At 36.1% G+C, this 19,628-nt stretch overlaps 1 protein-coding gene across 2 annotated transcripts in view; it reads left to right on the top strand.

Moving 5' to 3' along the window:
• EPHX2 (epoxide hydrolase 2) overlaps nucleotides 1-19,236 on the top strand; it is a 69,543-nt gene extending 50,307 nt beyond the window's left edge. Inside the window, exons 13-19 of one of the 2 annotated variants that reach the window (XM_039345971.1) lie at nucleotides 9,686-9,760; nucleotides 10,463-10,511; nucleotides 11,289-11,337; nucleotides 12,151-12,220; nucleotides 16,153-16,233; nucleotides 16,779-16,837; nucleotides 17,799-19,236. In XM_039345971.1, coding sequence (XP_039201905.1) covers nucleotides 9,686-9,760; nucleotides 10,463-10,511; nucleotides 11,289-11,337; nucleotides 12,151-12,220; nucleotides 16,153-16,233; nucleotides 16,779-16,837; nucleotides 17,799-17,883 — 468 coding nt within the window. In that variant the 3' untranslated portion in view covers nucleotides 17,884-19,236. Of the gene's footprint in view, nucleotides 1-9,685; nucleotides 9,761-10,462; nucleotides 10,512-11,234; nucleotides 11,338-12,150; nucleotides 12,221-16,152; nucleotides 16,234-16,778; nucleotides 16,838-17,798 lie in introns of both variants that reach the window. The other variant, XM_039345970.1, reaches the window with a different exon arrangement.
• The last annotated feature ends 392 nt before the right edge of the window (nucleotides 19,237-19,628 follow it).

Genomic DNA, 19,628 nt, shown 5'->3' with positions numbered 1-19,628 from the left:
TTTAGCAAAATAATTGGACATTCCAAAATAGAAAAATATCCCCAGACAAGGCTCTGCCAAGATTAGCTCTGTACTTATTTTATTAAATGGTAAAAAAAAATTACAAATGTGGCCTAATGTAGCTTGCCATCCAATCTATTAATGTGGTCACCATGTAGTTATGGGAGTTTCAGGGGCCAAGTTAGAGAAGGCTGAGAATTCTGGAGTAATGCTATCTTAATACTTACTTGCTTAGTTTAGTAATAGGTAAATAATAAAATATCTAATAAAATATCTAACTCCGTTAAATTAGTGGGATGACTTAAATGTTATACGTAATTCTATTGATACAGCTATAAATGAATCCCAATAGAAAAAGGAGGGAACTGAAATCTTGTTCTCCCCCCCCCCCCAGCACTCTACTTACTGAAACTGCTAACCAATTTTATTTTGCATAATTTAGAACTTTTAGTACACTGGGCTGGAGATTTTTCTTGGCAGCGAATGTGTGTTGGCAAATTGTAAAAGAGAGATTTAGACCTGAGAACTCAAACCCAAACTTGCAAGACTGCCATAAACTTTTTTTTTTTTTTTTTTTGCCTAATTGTAATTTTTGCAGACCACTGTAATGTTGCTTCTCCAGCACAAAGTGGCTAGTCCTGGCCGAAGGTTGTGCTAGGCAGTGCTATTCCTGGAAAAAGAGAGAGAGGTTTTTTTTCTATTTGAAGATGAAATCCTGATGGTTTCTGGGGGGGGGGGGGAGAAATGGGAACATACATAGTGAATCAGGTATATCTTCCCTTGTATTAAATTCTAGACAACTGAAGTCCATTGCCTTGTCATTTTTCTCGGTGCTCACAATTTTAATTTAAAGGATGAATATTGAAATTACCCAGTTGCTTCTCAAGTTCTCTTGATTGTTTTATTAGGCCTTATTAAAATGGATCTTAGTTCCCAGTTCCTCATCCTCTATGTATTAGTGTGCTTAGGCTTGCAGCACTGTTTGATGCCTAAGAAAGATTTATATCTCTTTAACAGGTTTTCTCAACCTTGCCAAATTTAAGACACATGGACTTCAACTCCCAGAATTCCTCAGCCAGCATCTTGAAATCCATGTGTCTTAAAAGTTGCCAAGTTGAGAAACACTGCTCAACTCTACTAGCCACTTCAGTGTGTTTGAGGAGTGCTTATAAGGTTAGCTAAGAATAGGCAGCTTGTAGCCTAGGAGTTTAATTTCAACCTCCTGGTTCCCCAAGCAATTTAAAATTATGGTCAATTGTGATAAAATTCTGTTTTCATTTATAAAGGATTTTTTTTCTAACACTTGTGAGAGTTGTCACATCAGTGTTTTTAATGTATAATATATGTAAACATTACATTGTATAGATGTCTTATTCCTGTCATGGTCCCCCCCCCCTTTATCAATATAACATCAGCAAATGAATCAAACTGCCTATTTCTTCTGCAGTCTAGCAGAAGAAATGGAGGCAGAAAATAAAAATTGGCTGAAAGTTTGTCCACAAAATAATTTCAGAAAATCATAGTTTAATGTTACATGTGAATATAGCCTCTCTGTGTTTACCTGCTTCTGTATTTGTTAAGAGAGGATTGTGAACTGGTTTTGACCATTGTAGGGAACAGGTTGTGATATTAAATAACTTCATTTCTTCAGGTCAGACTACTATTTCATTTACTGTATGCCCCTATTCTCTCTGCTGATGAATTCTGGCTTGTATTTATTACTGAATTTCCATCATGCCATTCCTTTAAGATGCATATGCAGGCTTTATGGTCTTCCTTCACTTTAATCCTCATAGCAAAAGCAACACTGTAAGGTGGGAGTACAAATCATCCAGGAAGCTCAATGATCAAGTGACAATTTGAACTTAGATCTCTCCAATCACAGTCCATCATCTATACCAGCCTACTCTTCCACCATACTGGTTTACAAAAGAAAGCATGGTGAACATGAATGCAGTGTGATCCTTAGCTCATAGAGCTGCCCACAGCCAAGGGAAAACTTTTAAGTACTGGAAATGAATAATCTAAGCCAGTATTTCTAAAGATTGGCAACTCTAAGATGTGTGGACTTCAACTCCCGGAATGCCCCAGTCAGCCATATTGAAATCCAATTTAAGTCATCACTTGCATTCTACAGTCATATCTCATCAGCAATTCAGCTTACAGAGTTAGGAAGAAATACTGCTGAGGCTGAGCGCTGAATCACAGCCCCACTAGGCTACAGAGTAGTCTAATTTAGCTTTGCAAGAGAAGGCTTTATTAGTTAGAGATCAGACAATGACGATATGGCTGCATTCAGGCAATTGAAAATTCAAGCCGACAGTTCTCACAGCCCAAAGAGACAAGGGGCTACAAATTTGTTCCTGACAGAATCTATTTATGAGAGAATCTGTTTGGCTTTTTTTCTTTGATTCTTTTAAAATATACTAGCCATTTGTTTAAAAGGAAATCGTGTAATAATAAAGTGGAGGATTGGGGCCAATAGGCAAAGTCTGTTCTGAATAGCATTCCACATATAATATTTTTTATGCATGGCCAAAAAAATCAAAGAACAAAGTACAGATACAATTTTAAATATTGATAAAATATAACAATTTAACAAATAAAATAAATGAATTTTTAAAATGATTTATTGATAAATATTGTATATATTAAAACATATAAAAACTTAAGCTTGTTACTTATTTAATAAATATCTTGTTTTTATAGCCATAGTTAAAAATTTGGCTGTCACAATTCTAATTTTAGGATTTTTGTCTGAAAGTTAAATTTTAACAAATTCAGAAATGCATCTTCTTAGTCTTGATTTTAAAATAGGCCAGATAAATACGTGCTGAAAAAGAGCAATGAAATATGAGCCAGTTTCAAAGTCAATACCATTACAGGAATAGTATCTTTGAAAGATGGGAAACTTTTTGAAATCTGCTATATAATACATTTGATGGTGACACATTTAATCTGGCTTTTCAGAGGATTTTTTTACATTTACTTATATGTAGCAATAGCGCTTAGATTTATATACCGCTTCACAGTGCTTTACAGCCCTCTCTAAGCAGTTTACAGAGTCAGCATATTGCCCACAACAATCTGGGTCCTTATTTTACCGAACTCAGAAAGATGGAAGGCTAAGACAACCTTGAACTGATGAGAAACAAACTCCTGGCAGTGATCTGAATTAGCCTGCAATACTGCATTCTAATCACTGCCCCACCACCGCTCCCTTAAACCTCTAAGAGATAAAGATAGCTGAAAAGCCTCATTGTAACTTATTCCAAAGGCCAGGAGTGAAGCCAGAAAGTTGATTAGTAGAGTGTGTATAGGTCTTGCCTAGGTTGTCTGGGACTTGGGGCTCATGTGTTGGCATCAAGGGTGTCTACAGAGTATGGTCAAACAAATTCAAGATGGTGGCCATAACAGAACAATCAAAGCTGTGCCTGGTTTTTATATGTGTTTCAACGAAAAACTGTTTTGATTCCCCATTGCGGCTATGTCCTCCTCCTCCTCCTGCCCATACTCTGCAAATACGCTTGGTTGGGATGGAATCCAGGCACAGGAAGTAAATTCTAGTTGTATTTAACTGACAGAGATTATGCTTGCACTTACGTTGTGGGGTACCTTAGAGTGGTTTGTGAAGATGTTGATCATGATGATGAATATGATGATGATGATGTTAATGTCGTAGTTTTCTGAGAGAGCTCAAGGTAATGTAAATTGGTAAGTTTCCCTGAATTCTATCCCCATAATAACAGCATTGTTAATTTGCGCTGAAGGAGAATGGCTAATCCAAAGCGACCCAGTCATGTGAGAATAGGGGTGAAGAAGCTCAAAGCAAATAGCAAAAGCCAATAAATAAATAGGCTAAAATCTTCTAATCTGGCATTGTTGTTTTAAAATGGCCAATTCTGCCTTTGAAAAAATGTGACCAGATTTTGAAGATAGGGGAAATCAAAATCTTCTTTTATGAAATATTTGGAATTGGAGGCCAACACTGTTTTTTAAAAGGCTTCTTCTCCACCTGTCTGTAAACTAACTACAGGAATATTACTGCTGCAGTCATGTATTCCATCTGATAGGATTGTAGTTATCATCTAGTCCTAAGAGCTTTTAATAGCATTTAGCATTTATATACCATTTCATAGTGCTTTAAGATAGCACTCTCTAAGCAATTTACAGAGTCAGCATATTGCCCCCAATAATCTGGGTCCTCATTTTATAGACCTTGGAAGGATGGAAGGCTGAGTCAACCTTGAACCGGTCAGGATTGAACTCCAGGCTATGAGCAGAGTTAGCCTGCAATATTGCATTCTAACCATTGTGCCACCACGGCTCCTAAATATTCCAAAAATAAAATAAAATGACTGAAAAGTTCACCTCTCTTGGATAGAGATAGAGAGAAACACTTGTTCATAAATGTGACATAAGTGCATGCATTCTTTTTTTCTAGGTCCAAATTACATATTTTTAGAAGCGGCATGAAAATTTGAGCAAACTTCTGAATCACTTCCAAAGGGCAAAATTCTATCAAGAATAGGAAAAAATGAAATCTTTTTATATGATTAAGGAGATTGTCAGGGGACTGAGAAAGTATAAGTTCAGAAATGCTTTATGGAGATATTTGTATCTCAGAAATGCACATTTTTCTTCTTTTGATTCCTTTTCCCTTTTATTACTTTAGACAAAATGAAATCAACAAAGGCATCCAGTTGCCAAAAGGGCAATGCTGTCTTTTTTTCCCCTCAGATGGCAGCTGCACAAAAGTGAAGTGAGCTGAGAAGGGCCTCCAAAATTTTGTGCTATAGAAACAGCCTTGCACTTTAAATGGGGCAAGAAACAGAAGAAGCATTGGCATAGATAGGTTTAGATGTATTTGGAGAAGGAAAAATGCAGGGGGGGGGGAAAGAGTAGTATAAGATTCAAAGTCTTTCCATCATCAACTTAACCAATATGTAGAAGTAGTCCTCGGTTTACAACTGTTCATTTAGTAACTGTTCAAAGTTACAATGGCACTGAAAAATTACTGTTTTTCACCCTTATGACTGTTGCAGTATTCGTATGACCATGTGATCAAGATTCAGGCGCTTGGTAACTAACTCATATTTTATGACGGTTACATGATTTGGGATGATTTGAGAATCTTCTGTAACCTTCTGACAAGCAAATTCAATGGAGAAGTCAGATTTACTTAACAACCATGTTGTTAACAACTGCAGTGATTCACTTAACAACTGTGGCAAAAAAAGGTCATAAAATGGGATAAAACTCACTTAACAGATGTCTCAACAACATAAATCTTGGGCTCAATTGTGGTCGTACTTTGAGGACTACCTGTAACCTATGAGTGCATGTGACTTGATTTGCTTTAAGATTTCATTCTAATTTAACTACTGGGACTTTGAGGATAATCAAAAGGAGGGGAGATTATTGGTGATACCGTTAAAATAAGTGGAGAAGTTAGGCTGAAACCAGTTTAATCTGAATGCAGGGCTTGAACTGCTTCTTCTGAGCGCCATTCAGAATTATTGGTATTATTTGCAAAAGCCCTAAATCAGCCTATCTCAATCTGGTATATTAGATGTCAACCCTTTTGATCCAAAGGCCATGCTGTGATTGAGATTTATTGAAGTTGAAGGCCAAAACATTTGCAGGACATCAGGTTGGAGGACAGGATTTTTTGAAAAACATCCTCCAATACATTTCCCCTGGTGACAATCAACAAAGAGATACCTTTATATCCTGTTATCAGAACTATTTCCTAAATTGGGAGTCCTGGTATTCCTAGTGGAATACCAATTGCCGCTGCTATCCTTCCCCCCCCCCCCAATGTTTTTTTCCTTGCTGTGCCCTTGTCTTAGACTGTGATAAGACCTCTTCTTTCTGAGGTCTTAATAGATGCTTTCTCCGTATTTTGCCTATTTTGTTTTATAGGTTTATTTCTTTGTTGCCCAGTTTTTATATACTGCCAAATTATGAAAACTGTACTTGGCTTATAGACATAATAAATAAAAAAGCCATTTAGATACTGTCACACCACATAGATTGTAACTAACAGCAGACAAAGTTTTCTGAATGTAGACACTTACATAACCAACTGCAGGACAAGTCCTGCCAGAGGTGAGGTTTATGAAAGTGCAGAGAAAGGAGTATTTTGAATTTAAAAAAAAAACTTTTGAAGCAAAATCTTCTCAAAAAACTTTAGTGAAAATTGAGCATGCTCACAGGCAGAGACCCCTGAGAGAGAAAAAAATAAAGTCATTGGGGAGATGAAAGAGGAATAGAACAGTATATCCTGAAAAAGGGAATGGCTGAAGAGTAACATTTTCTTTCTTTTTTTTTTTATTGAAAATTTTTAAAAGTTTTTACAAAAAACAAAAAAGACAACAAAAAAAACAAAACAACCCTCACCCAACCCCTCCCAAACCACCCCCTCCATCCCCCCCCCGAGCTTCCCAGAGCTGAATATAGGCTTAATTAAAATTTTAAAAATCCTAAAAAAAAGTTAAACAACGTATGAAATAATTAACAATAAGATATATATAACAAAAAAAAACATAAGCATTAAAAAGAAAAAGTGCTTGAAAAAGAAGAAAAAAGAAAGAAGAAAAGAGATAAAAAAAGAAAAAAGAGAAAAAGTGCAATCTATAAAATATCAAAGTTTATATACAAGTTATAAAAAGGCTAAATGGTATTTTTTTATATCCAATTTGTATTGTGTAAAATTTATCCATTTTTCCCATACGGCAAAAAATTTCTCTTGCGATTGCTCCTTTAAGAAAGCCGAAATCTTTGCCATTTCCGCCAGATAAGAAACTTTAAAAAGCCACTCTTGCAAGGTAGGCAAAGATTCCTTCTTCCAATATTGCCCTACTAACAGCCTTGCGGCTGTAATCAAATTCAACATCAATATAACCTCCTTAGCATCACAATCAGTAACAATACCTAACAAAAACAATTGTGGAGTAAATTTTACCCTCTTTCTAAAAATTCTTTGAATATTCCACCATATCTTAATCCAAAAAGCTTTTATATTTTTACACGACCACCAAATATGATAATAAGTGGCGTCCAGGCAACCACATCTCCAACATTTAGGCTGTAAGTCAGGATACATAAGAGATTTTTTTGTGGATCAAGGTGCCATCTATAAAACATTTTATAAAAATTCTCCCTTAAGTTCTGGGCTTGTGTAAATTTGACATTCCTCACCCAGATAGTTTCCCAGGTATCCAGTAGAACTGGTTCACCAAAATTATGTGCCCATTTAATCATGCAGTCTTTGATTAGTTCTGATTCTGAATCCAGTTCTACTAGAACCCCGTAAATTCTCTTAATGTCAGTTCGTCTTTGATCCTTTACTTGTTTAAAAAGATTTTCATCTTCTCTAAGCAAGCCCATATTACGATCCATCTTCCATCTATCCACTATTTGTCTATATTGAAACCATGAATAGGTAATATTTCATGTAGTAAATCTTCCAAAGATTTTAACTGCCAATTTTGGCCATCCCATCTAAGTAGTTGTGTATAAGAGACCCTATCCATTTTAACTCCTCTCCTTATCCCCTCTATCGCATGCCAAGGTATAGCCCATAATGGTATTTTAAAATCACTTTTATAATATTTCCTCCAAACCCAAAGTAGAGAAATCCTTATAATATGAGATTTAAAAACCCGATCCACTTTAAATAGGCATGCCATCCAAAAAGTAAATCCCAACCCTCCAGATGGAGCATTTCTACATTTGTTAAATTTACCCAATCACTAATTAATGTTAAAACCACAGCATCATAATATAATTTCAAATTTGGTACCTTGAGTCCACCTCTCTCACGGAAATCTTGCATAATTTTAAGCTTTACCCTTGGTTTTTTCCCTGCCCAAATAAATTTATTAATGCCTTTCTGCCATTCATTTAAATTAACCTCATTCTTTAAAATAGGTAACATTTGAAACAGAAAGAGAAATTTTGGTAAGACATTCATTTTAATCACTGCAATTCTTCCCATAAGAGATAACTGTAACTTCTCCCAATTCTTCAAGTCTTTCTGTACCCTGACCCACAGCCTTTCATAATTATTCTTATACAATTTTACATTAGAAACAGATAAATTAACCCCCAAATATTTTATCTTATCAACAACTTCAAAATCAGTCAAATTAACCAAAATCTGCTTGTCCCGATTAGTCATGTTTTTAGATAATATTTTAGTCTTATTATTATTAATTTTAAAACCCGAAACCCGTCCATATTGGTAAATCAGTTGTAGTAACTTTACTACAGAATAGGTAGGTTGAGACAAAGTAACCACCAAATCATCTGCAAAAGCTCTTAACTTATATTCTTTTTTGTTAACTTCTATTCCTTTTATTTCCTGCGACTCTCGAATTTTAATCAACAAAATTTCCAATGTTAAAACAAACAGTAACGGTGACAATGGACATCCCTGTCTTGTACCTTTTTCTATTGTAAAAACCTCTGACAAACCCCCATTAACAATAAGTTGTGCCGTTTGTTTTTGATATATAGCACCAAAAGCTTGTAATATTTTTTCTCCAAAATTCATCTCCTCAACTACTCTTAACATAAACTGCCAATTCAATTGCTCAAAAGCTTTTTCAGCATCTAAAAATATCAGCCCTGCAGAGATTTGGTTATTCTTATCTAAATATTCTAATAAATTAATAATTTGTCTAACATTATTTTTCATATACCTACCAGTTATAAAACCCAATTGATCCTTATGTATAAGCTGATGCAAAACCCTCATAAGCCTATTAGCTAAAATTTTTGCAAAGATCTTATAATCTACATTTAAGAGAGATATAGGCCTATAATTCTTTGGTAAAGTAAGATCTTGATCCTCTTTTGGAATCAAGGATATAAAAGCACTGCCCCATGACGGAGGAATCTCTGAGCCCTGTAATATATTATTAAAAAGCTCACATAAAGGTTGAATCATCTCTTCTACTAAGGTTTTATAATAAATGGATGTTAAACCATCCGTACCCGGCGCTTTACCTAATTTTAATTGCTTAATAACTGTCACAATTTCCTCATTGGTAATTAAACCATTAATTTCTTGTTTCTGATCTTCTGTTAGTTTAGGAAAGTTAGCCTCACTTAGATAATTATTTATATCTAAAATTTGTACATTGGTACTCTTATGTAATTTTTGATAATAATCTAGAAAAGATTTCTTAATCAACTCCTTCTGATAGACTAATTTACCATTATAATTTATTTTATCTATAATTCTCTGTCTCTGTTTCTTTCTTAATTGATAGGCCAACCATCTCCCTGGTTTATTAGCATTACAAATGAGAGTATTACAAAAAGAGTAACATTTTCTTGATGGTTCCACTGATGGTATTTCAGTTAATGATGCATGTTTTCAGGGATGGGGTCAAGATAGTGGGAGATGGGAGAAGATCAGGAGTGATGGGAGTGATGGGATCTTCTATAGATTAGTGTTTCTCAACCTTGACAGCTTTAAGATGTGTGGACTTCAACTCCCAGAATTCATGCTGGCTGGAGAATTCTGAAATCCACACATTTTAAAGTCCCCAATATTGAGAAACACTGTCTTAGATAGTGGATGCTGGGTGCCAGAGAAAAAAGAACTATTCAGCTCCTTGCATGCCCTCAAAGAGCAATTGAAATAACCTTTTTTTTTTCTTTGCTCCTGCAGGGAGTTGCAGAAGCTGAACTGGAGAAAAATATAAACCGAACTCTGAAGATTATGATCCGATCTAGCAGGAAGGAGGTGAGTCCTCTGCATGAATGGTTTTGTCCCAAAGGGAAAAGAAGGAATCTCAGATGGTATTGGATGCTAAAAATCTGTAAAGAAGTACATTGGTAATGATGTTTTTGGACAAGTTGCTCTCTTTAGCTTAGATTCACACAAGTAAAGCCAGGCCAGAAATATGTTTTTTTCAGTTGTCCAGCATAGGAATAAGGAGCAATCTAAAATGCCTGGTGGATTTCTGGTTTTTGTTAAGAGAACATTGAAGGTATTGGTTTCTCCATTTTGAAACAAAAACAATAGTCAAAATGATTTATTCTTTAAATTAATCTTCAAAATAAAAGTATAAATCAAGATTCGATTTTTTTTAAAAAACCAGAATTTGCTCAGTTTGGAACTAAAAATAGATTTCTAGGTTTAGCATTTGTGGGGTGGCATCATGTCTCTTTATCTCCAACAGATACAGTAATACTGTAGTAGTGAGCTCAGGAGAATTTGACATATAAGGTAGTGCTACCTGGCTGCTAATACTGCATGAATTACACCAATTTGATTTAATTGGCACAATATTATACCAAATGCAAAATTAAGGACTTCCTGAATGAAAATCAGTTTAACCACTGAAATAAAAACTGGCTCAGTGTTTTTTTGTAGCTCAGTTATCAGGCTTCTCTGGTTTGCCCTAAAGTTTCTCACATTTCATTCAAAATGCTTTCCTTACAGGATAAAATTGAAGGACTTTCTCTTAGTACAATTGGAGTTAGGAAGCGAGGTAAGACATTGCAATACCTCCGCCCCATCAATGGAGGTTAAATGGTAATAATTGCAATTTTAAAAAATAGGATGGGAAAATTCTAGAAATCCAGAAATATAGACTAGTCTGGGAAGTTGAAAAACATCCAAGAAGATGGTAATGGCAAACCACATCCATATTCCAGCCAGGAAAACCCCATGGATACAAGAATTTGACCTGAGATTATCTTTACCTTTTATTTTAAAAATTATTCTCTTATCACATTGAAAATTGCAGTTGGCAGTGACTTGCGGACAGGTTCCAGGTGTTGCGGTCAATCCTTTGAGGGAACAGAGTTGTGCCTTCTTATTTAAATAGCGTTACTTTGCTGAAGCTGCCTCAGAAAGCCAAATTTTTACTCAGAATTGGAGTGTTTCAATCATTTGTATAAGTAGCAAGGCAGTCTGATCCAGTGCTGTGAGAGGGCCCGTGCATTTTGGCTTCTGCCTTTTGCAGGGAAGCCTTTTATCTGTTCTAAGGAGCCAAGCGCATTGGACAGCTCTGCCTGAAAGGCTTTGTATCTCTACCAGATAGTCTTAAAATGATTCAGGAAGAGGATAACGTTGATACTAAGCATGAAGTTTAAACAAGTGAAGGGGTTTATTCTGAAAGAGCTTTCTAGCTTAGTTTTAAGGTCTCAGCATTTGCGTCTGAGGCAGCAATACTGCAATACTTTTCATTTCAATCTTTTCTGTGATGCAGGGGGGCTGCTTGTGGGACTTCCTGAAGACCCACCTCCAACTTCTCTTCTTCCAGAGCCAGTCCTCCAGTGCTATGTACAACAATATCAAAAATCTGGATTCAGGTAATGCAGCTTTGAGTGTGTTTATTTTGGTTTTACTGGGGTGTTCAGTACCCATATTATTTATACTGAAGCAATGATTTGCCTGTTTCATTGCTGGAGACAATGAATGGTGATGGCCGTATATGGGCAAATTTATGTTAAGATACTCTTGCAGCGTTCTATTAGATGTTACTGAGAACAAACCACAGGGATTGGTAGACCATCACTATCAAAAGAGAGGATCTCTGACTTACAACTGTTGAGCTGTGGAGAAGAGGGAGAAGTGGTAAAGATAAAAAGAACAGGAACTCAAAAGTTCTCATAAATTATTTTCAGCCAGTGTCTTTCAAATTCAGTGGCAGCTGGTTTTAATTCACTCAAGGGATAACTAAAACTCATTGTATGTGCAAATACCACCTTGTTTAAATGTACCTTCAGGTCTCCTTCCTCTTTATTTCTACCCCAGACCTTCTTTTTTCTCTTGTCTGCCTATCACTTCCTTGAAGCAGGAAGCTGACCCAACCAGGTATCTTTAATGCAATGCAAAATTTTGCCTTCTGTTGGGGGATGAGAGGTGAGAGGGGAGCTAGGAAATGAGACAGCAACTGGCAGAAAACGTTTCTTTGCTCCACATGTCAGCTGAGAAAGAAAGAAAAACTACAAATGTGTCCCTCCACTATTATTGATCATGGGAGAGATGCTGGAGAATTGCCTTAGCTATATATATATTCGTATTTGGAGGACTCGGGATTTGGCGTAGATGTTTGGAGTTTGGTGGTAACCCAGAAAAATGTATGCTAAGTCCTGCTTTTTTTCTTTTTCTGCCTCTTTCAGGGGTCCACTGAACTGGTACCGAAACATGGAAAGAAACTGGTCTTGGGGAGCTTCTGCCCAGGGCAGAAAGGTGAGGGTTGAAGGGTGTATTACACAGCTTTAGGCTTTCAGGAAGGAAACTCCCATAGTTGTTCTTTTTGGTTTTTTGCATTGTACAGAGCTCAGAAACTTCCCACAAAAGCTTCTAACTGTGAAATTGTTCCCATCACCTCCTCCTGAAAGAGTTAATTATGGCCAATATTGACTGATGTTGACTAGAGTCAGATGTGGTTAATACATGGATGAGGGAACCCCAGAAAATCCCAAGACAATACTGTAGGTTGGGAAGGAGAAGCAAAAATTAGAAAGTGGTATTGACAAATCAGTTCCATATTATTGCTAAGAAAGTTACAATGACATACCTAAAAATCTAGCTCAATTCAAGAGATACATTGACCTTCCCTGAAGAATTGTAAGTAAAAGATTCCTAATAAAAATGAACAAGGCAAAGATATTACAAGCTCTTACGGTAATCTATCAAAAACAAACGGCACAACTTATTGTCAATGGAGGTCTGTCAGAGGTTTTTACAATAGAGAAAGGTACTAGGCAGGGATGTCCATTATCACCGTTGTTGTTTGTCTTAACACTGGAAATACTGTTGATCAAAATTCGAGAGTCGCAGGAAATTAAAGGAATAGAAGTTAACAAAAAAGAATATAAGTTAAGAGCTTTTGCGGATGACTTGGTGGTTACTTTGTCGCAACCTACCTATTCTGTAGTAAAGTTGCTACAGTTGATTCATTATTATGGTTTGGTTTCGGGTTTTAAGATTAATATTAATAAGACTAAAATTTTACCTAAAAATATGACCATTCAGGAGAAGCAGACTCTGGCTAACTTGACGGGTTTTGAAATTGTCAATAAGGTAAAATATTTGGGGGTGATGTTATCTGTTTCCAATGCAAAATTATTTAAAAATAACTATGAAAGGTTGTGGGTTAGTGTACAGAAGGACTTGAAGAATTGGGAGAAGTTGCAATTATCTCTCATGAGAAGAATTGCAGTGATAAAAATGAATATTCTACCCAAGTTTCTTTTTTTGTTCCAAATGTTACCGATTTTGAAGAATGAAATTAATTTAAGTGAATGGCAGAAAGGTGTTAATAAATTCATCTGGGCAGGGAAAAAGCCAAGGGTTAAGTTTAAAATCATGCAAGACTTCCGTGAGAGAGGTGGATTAAAGGTACCGAATTTGAAATTATATTATGATGCGGTGGTTTTAACATTAATTAGTGATTGGGTAAATTTGACAAATCTTGAGGTACTCCATCTAGAGGGATGGGACTTACTTTTTGGGTGGCATGCCTATTTAATATTCAATAAAAAAGTGGATTGGGCTTTCAAAGCTCACATTTTAAGAATTTCCTTACTTAGGATTTGGAGAAAATATTATAAAAGTGATTTTAAAGTACCATTATGGGCTATACCTTGGCATGCGATAAAAGGAATAAAAAGAGGTGTTAAAATGGATATGGTGTCTTATAGACAGCTACTTAGTTGGGATGGACAAAATTGGCAGTGAAAATCACGGGAAGAGTTAGCACAAGAAAATATTATTTATTCTTGGTTTCAATATAGGCAATTAGTAGATAGATGGAAGGTGGATTGCAAGGTGGGTTTTCTCAGAGAAGATGAAAATTTTATTAAGCAAGTGAAGAATCAAAGACAAACTCATATTAAGAGAATTTATGGGGTTCTAGTTGAATTGGACTCAGAAACGGAATTAATTAAAGATTGTATGATTAGATGGGCGCAGAATTTTGGTGAACCAGTTCCACTGGATATCTGGGAAATTATCTGGGTGAGAAATGTCAAATTTACACAAGCACAGAATTTAAGGGAGAATTTTTATAAAATGTTTTATAGATGGCACCTTGATCCAAAAAAAATGTCTTTCATGTACCCTGTCCTACAGCCTAAATGTTGGAGATGTGGTTGTTTGGATGCCACCTATTATCATATTTGGTGGTCGTGTAGAGAGATAAAAGCCTTCTGGATTAAGATATGGTGGAATATTCAGAGAATTTTTAGAAGGAGGGTAAAATTTACTCCACAACTATTCTTGTTAGGTATAGTTACTGATTGTGACACAAAGGAGGCTACATTGATGTTAAATTTGATTACAGCCGCAAGGCTGTTAGTAGGACAATACTGGAAGAAGGAATCTTTGCCTACAATGCAGGAATGGTTTCTTAAAGTGTCTTATTTGGCGGAAATGGCAAAGATTTCGGCTTTTTTAAAGGAACAAACGCAAGAGAATTTTCTTGCTGTTTGGGACAAATGGATAAAATTTATACAATTTAGATTGGATATTGAAAAATACTACATAGCTTTTCTATAACTTTTATTTTTATATATATATACATATATCTCAGTGTTATATTTTTCTTTTTTTTATATATATATAATTTTTTTTTAAATTCTTTCTTAATAAAGCCTATATTCTGCTCTGGGAAGCTCAGGGGGGGGAAGGGGGTGGGTTTTTTGGGGGGGTTGGGGAAGGGGAGTTTTGTTATGTCATGTTTAGTTTTTTTTTGGTATATGTTGTTTTTTGTATTGTTATCTTGTTTTTCTGTAAAAATTTATAAAAATTTTCAATAAAAAAAAAAGAAAAAAAAATGAACAAGGCTGAAATGAAAAATTGATCTGACCATCACACACTGTTTTTTGTTGCTGTTATTTTCACACACAAATACTGCCCCTAGCTATTCACACAAATGTGTAGACATTAATACTTATTTCTGTAGTTTATGTTGGGGGAATATCTGTTCATTCCAGTCAAGGTTTTTTTTTTTCCTTCAATGCATGCTGCAGGCAATGCATTCCTTTCCACTATGGCATAGAATAGCCCTTAAATTTGTAATTTCATGTACCAATATTTAATAACTTTTGATTTACTCTCCTTGCCTGCCTGTTGAAAGATTTTGAGAATCTTGAAGTAATTTTGATGGGTTCTTTACATATTTCTTTTCCAAACCCTTGGGTGTCAAACTTGGTTAAAGTCACCCAGCAATCTCCATGTGAATTGAAAGATTTAAATCCCAACTGTTCTGTTCTTCATCCAGCCCTGAGTTGTACTGTCTGTATTATTACCATTTTTCTGATGTTCAATAATTAACAGCTTGTATCTATTTCCCATAAAACATTTCAAAGCTGTTGTAGACTGTTTTAACATTTACACTTTAGGCTGTGCATCAATCAAGATTAAGAGCTTGTCTTTTCCGGGAAAACCCCAGATTCAATTTAACCAGGGACTATTGTTTGGACTCTATGTATACTCCAAATCATATTTTCTCTTTGAATCCAGCCTTGGTTGAAAGAGCAAATACAAAAATATAAAATGGAAAGAAAAAAACAAAACAATAAAACTGAATGACAGCTGCCTCTACCAATTGCATAGCTTAATAGCCAGGAATGTGTAGATTCTGTATTAAATTATAAAAGCAGTATAGGTTCTCTGCCTAGCAAAGCCTTAATCATCTCATCAGCATCTCTCTTTGTCAAACTACAAGATTAAGCTATTGTTTGGAATGACAAGAAGCTGTCATGGGGATGAGTTGAGCTTGCTTTGTGCCCATGCCTTCTGGCAAAAACATTCTTCATTCATGTAAGAGTTACAGTATTGGATTCCTGCAGGGATAGGAAATCATTATGAATTAATGGGCGTAGTCAAAATGCTGACAGCATGGTGGGGGAATGATTGCCATGGCTTGCCTGTTCATAAAACGGTGCTACATTGTGGTCGGTGAGTCATAAAAGGTTAATTCCTGTGAAGAGAAATTAAGGAGGCAGCTATCTGACTTTACAGATGATCTCTAGCACCCCATCTTGCTTTTACCTTTTATCAGAAAGAGTAAGTATAGCTGTTAACATATAGCTGAAATGGTGATACGTGTCAGTGTTTATTGATCACCATTGCATATGGATGGCTTCAGATCTCATTCATCTCTAAATCCACAGATCACAGTTCCTGCCCTGATGGTTACTGCTGGAAAGGACAGAGTTCTCAGTCCAGAAATGAGCAAGAACATGGAGAAGTGGGTGAGTAACAGATGTGTTGGCCTGATCCTTTCCATAATTAAACAAATACAATAGATCAGAGGGCAGGAAAATGTCTCTTTACACTGAAATATTCTATTTCATTTAATGGAATGGAGTTGAAGGAATTCTTGTTACTGGAAGTGCTGCAGCAGTTCAAGCTCAAACCATTATTTTTCTTTCTCTGTCTATGTTTTGAGATTGACAGACTTGAAAATTTGCAGTGCGAAAGCCAAGGTGATATGGAAGTGCCTTTTTACCTCCTGGTTTGTCTTCTCATAAAAGTCATCCCAACTTTTCATTTCACTGTATTTTAATTTCGTTCTTCTGTTTAAGAACCACCAACTATATAGTTACTCCTTAGTTATCACACATAGGCTTAGGTTTCTTGAGACAGGGAAAAAGCTCAAGAATACTACTGAATTAGGGTTATTTGTCATCTCATTGTAGATGAGATGATATACTGTAGTTCTGACTGACCTTTCCTGTTTCACAAAATAGCAAAACGATTTCATTTGGCCATGACGTCTACCTTTTTCTCCCCCTAGATTCCACAATTGACTCGTGGCCATATTGAAGAATGTGGGCATTTCACACAAATGGAGAGGTAAGTAGTGTTGAGAGAGAGAGAGAGAGAGACAAATGCAAATGATTTATTTTAAAATGCATACCTATAAAAAGCACATTAGCTTATTGTACTGCATAGGTTGCTGAGATTCATTGTTAAATAATCTGCATCAAAATTTAGATTCTACAGTATGTGGAAATGGACAGTAGAGCAGAATTTTGAGGGCAGTGACCAGCCAGAAGACTAAAAGTCTGATTACAATTTCTTATATTGGAGCTCAAAAGCTAGCATATTTATGTTAATGTAGGAGATGATGCTAAATGGTTTAATATATAGAAAATGCAAAAATCTAAATAAATAATGTTCCAAAATTGGCGTGGTCAGATAATTTCCATTCCTACTCTGCATTCTGACATTCAGACTTTTCTTTTGAAGATCAAATGAGAAAAGGCTTATTTTTATACCATGTTGAGATTCCAGAGGAAAGGCAGGATGTAAATGTAATGCAAATCCAAATTCAATCGGAATACTAGACACATTGGGAAAGGAAAGGAGACAACAGTTTTTTGCAATTTTGAGCAAAACAAATGCTTCACATTGATAAAGGTTTATAGAGCAGCATTCCCAGCCTATAACCTTCTCTCTAGATGTGTTGAATGTCAATTCCCAGTTTCTCCAATCATCATGGCTGACTAGAGGCATTCTGAGAATTGAAGTCAATTCATCTGAAAGGAAACAAGCAGAAAGTTGGTTTATAATTGAGTTTCCAGTCACCCCAGTAGATCAGATCTCTTATTCTTGTATATCCTCTTTATTTCTCTGGATGCATGAGAAAATAAGACTAATAAGCTTGCAAGGAATCAGAAAAATGTGACTTTGCATTTGATTTGGGTTCTTTGGGCACTAAATTCAATTTTCCCTCTGCATGAATATCTGCTCATGCAAGTGCACATACTGAAAAATACCCGCCTTGCCAAAATGTATAGTATTTTTTCTACAGGCCTGCAGCTTTGAACAAAATCCTGATCGAATGGCTGGAAGATGTTCACAAAAATGCTTCGCTGCAAACAACTGCCAAGCTTTGAAAACAACTTTAGCCCCCATATTGGCTGAACCATTAGCCAATTCATTTACGGAAGGAAGGAAGAATTCGTAAGATAATTAGTTATGGAGCTCTCATGGTGCTTTGGGAATTAAAATAGAGAATTTTTAGTTGATGTTTGAAAAATTCAATGCATTAGAAGGGATGGACTTTAAAAAAATAGCCTAAACAGAATGCTGAAAATGTAACTATGCTGAGATTATCCTTTGATCTTTATACTTTTGATTGTTTTGATGTAAGAAAATTCTTAATGGCCAAGATATTCATACCTCATTTGGATCATGATTTATTTAAGCAGAGTTTAGTGAATGAATCACAATTGGATGAGCTTATATAGCATATTATTATGTCCAAACCAAACAGCTCTTTAACACAATTTAAGACCTGAAGTGGCGCAGTGGTTAGAATGCAGTATTGCAGGCTAATTCTGCTGACTGTGAGGGGTTCGATCCTCACCAACAAAAGGTTGACTCAGCCTTCCATCCTTCCAAGCTCAGTAAAATGAGAATCCAGATTGTTGTGGGCAATATGCTGACTCTGTAAACCTGTTGCTAATTTGTGATCAAGTTATAGTTTCCCTAACATATTGGAACCACGTTTTAGTAATAATTTGTGGGAAGCTTCTCGGTTCAGATGAATCAGAAAGTGATTTAACAAATTCAGGATGCATCTTCTGAAGCAGGCACAAGACAGGACAAAAACATTTGATTAATGCTGTGATTGAGAATGGGGTTGCTCTCCAGATGTTGATATCAATTCTATTATGAAACATGTTTTTGCTGTGGCAGATGGGAGTTGTGCTTCAGAAATCTCTGGAGAGTTGTAATTCTGATTTGCCACCTGTACTGAACTCAGGTTTCTAATTGTGGTATTTAGTTTATTTTCATGATTATGAAATTTCAATTGTATATGTTTTGCAACAGTTTGGGTTAATTTTTGGAAAGATACTATTGATCAGTGTTTTTCAAATTGGTTCCACTGGAACTCTAGGATTGCACAAGAAACTGAAGAGGTTCTACAAGAAAGTGAGGAGAAAAATTCATTCAAACTTGGCTAAATTTCTACCACTGGAATTTCTGGGGTTATTTTTTGCCTTTAACTAAAAAAATTTGGCTGAAAAAGTTTGAAGATGCCGTATGTCTACTAGTCTTTCACGCAGCTGTATTTTTTTCCTGGGATCACAGGGAGAAAAGATGACTCCATCAAAGAGTCATCTATTTTTTGGCTTCACAAGGCAGCCCACCATCTTAAACCCCCCTGCAACTCAGACTAACCTGAGCACAACAAAGTCCCCACCCAAACAGAACACTCCCCCAGCCAATCAGAGCACAGCCAACCCCCCCAGCCAATCAGAGCACAGCCAACCCCCCAGCCAATCAGAGCACAGCCAACCCCCCAGCCAATCAGAGCACAGCCAAGCTCCTAACCAATCAGAACACACCTCCATCCAATCAGAACACAGCCAAGCTCTCATCCAATCAGTTCATACCCCCACTGGCAGTTAAAAGGAGGAAACAGCTACAATCACACATGCTCCTAGAAGCACGAAGCTGAAAACACCAGCCTGAAGATGATGAATGAGACTTCGTCAAAACGTCGCCAAGACACTTCCAATTTTACGTGGGAGAAAACCCGAATAACCAAAGACCTACATACAAACACCCGCGAAAACCTCAGAAAACACACACACACACACACACACACATACATACATATACACACACACAC

The sequence above is a fragment of the Crotalus tigris genome, unplaced genomic scaffold, assembly GCF_016545835.1.
Source record: "Crotalus tigris isolate CLP2741 ecotype Arizona unplaced genomic scaffold, ASM1654583v1 scf7180000017987.690289119674:8195010, whole genome shotgun sequence".
NCBI lineage: Eukaryota > Metazoa > Chordata > Lepidosauria > Squamata > Viperidae > Crotalus > Crotalus tigris.
The sequence above is the reverse complement of the archived record's forward strand: the minus strand, read 5'-3'. Positions and strand labels throughout refer to the sequence as shown.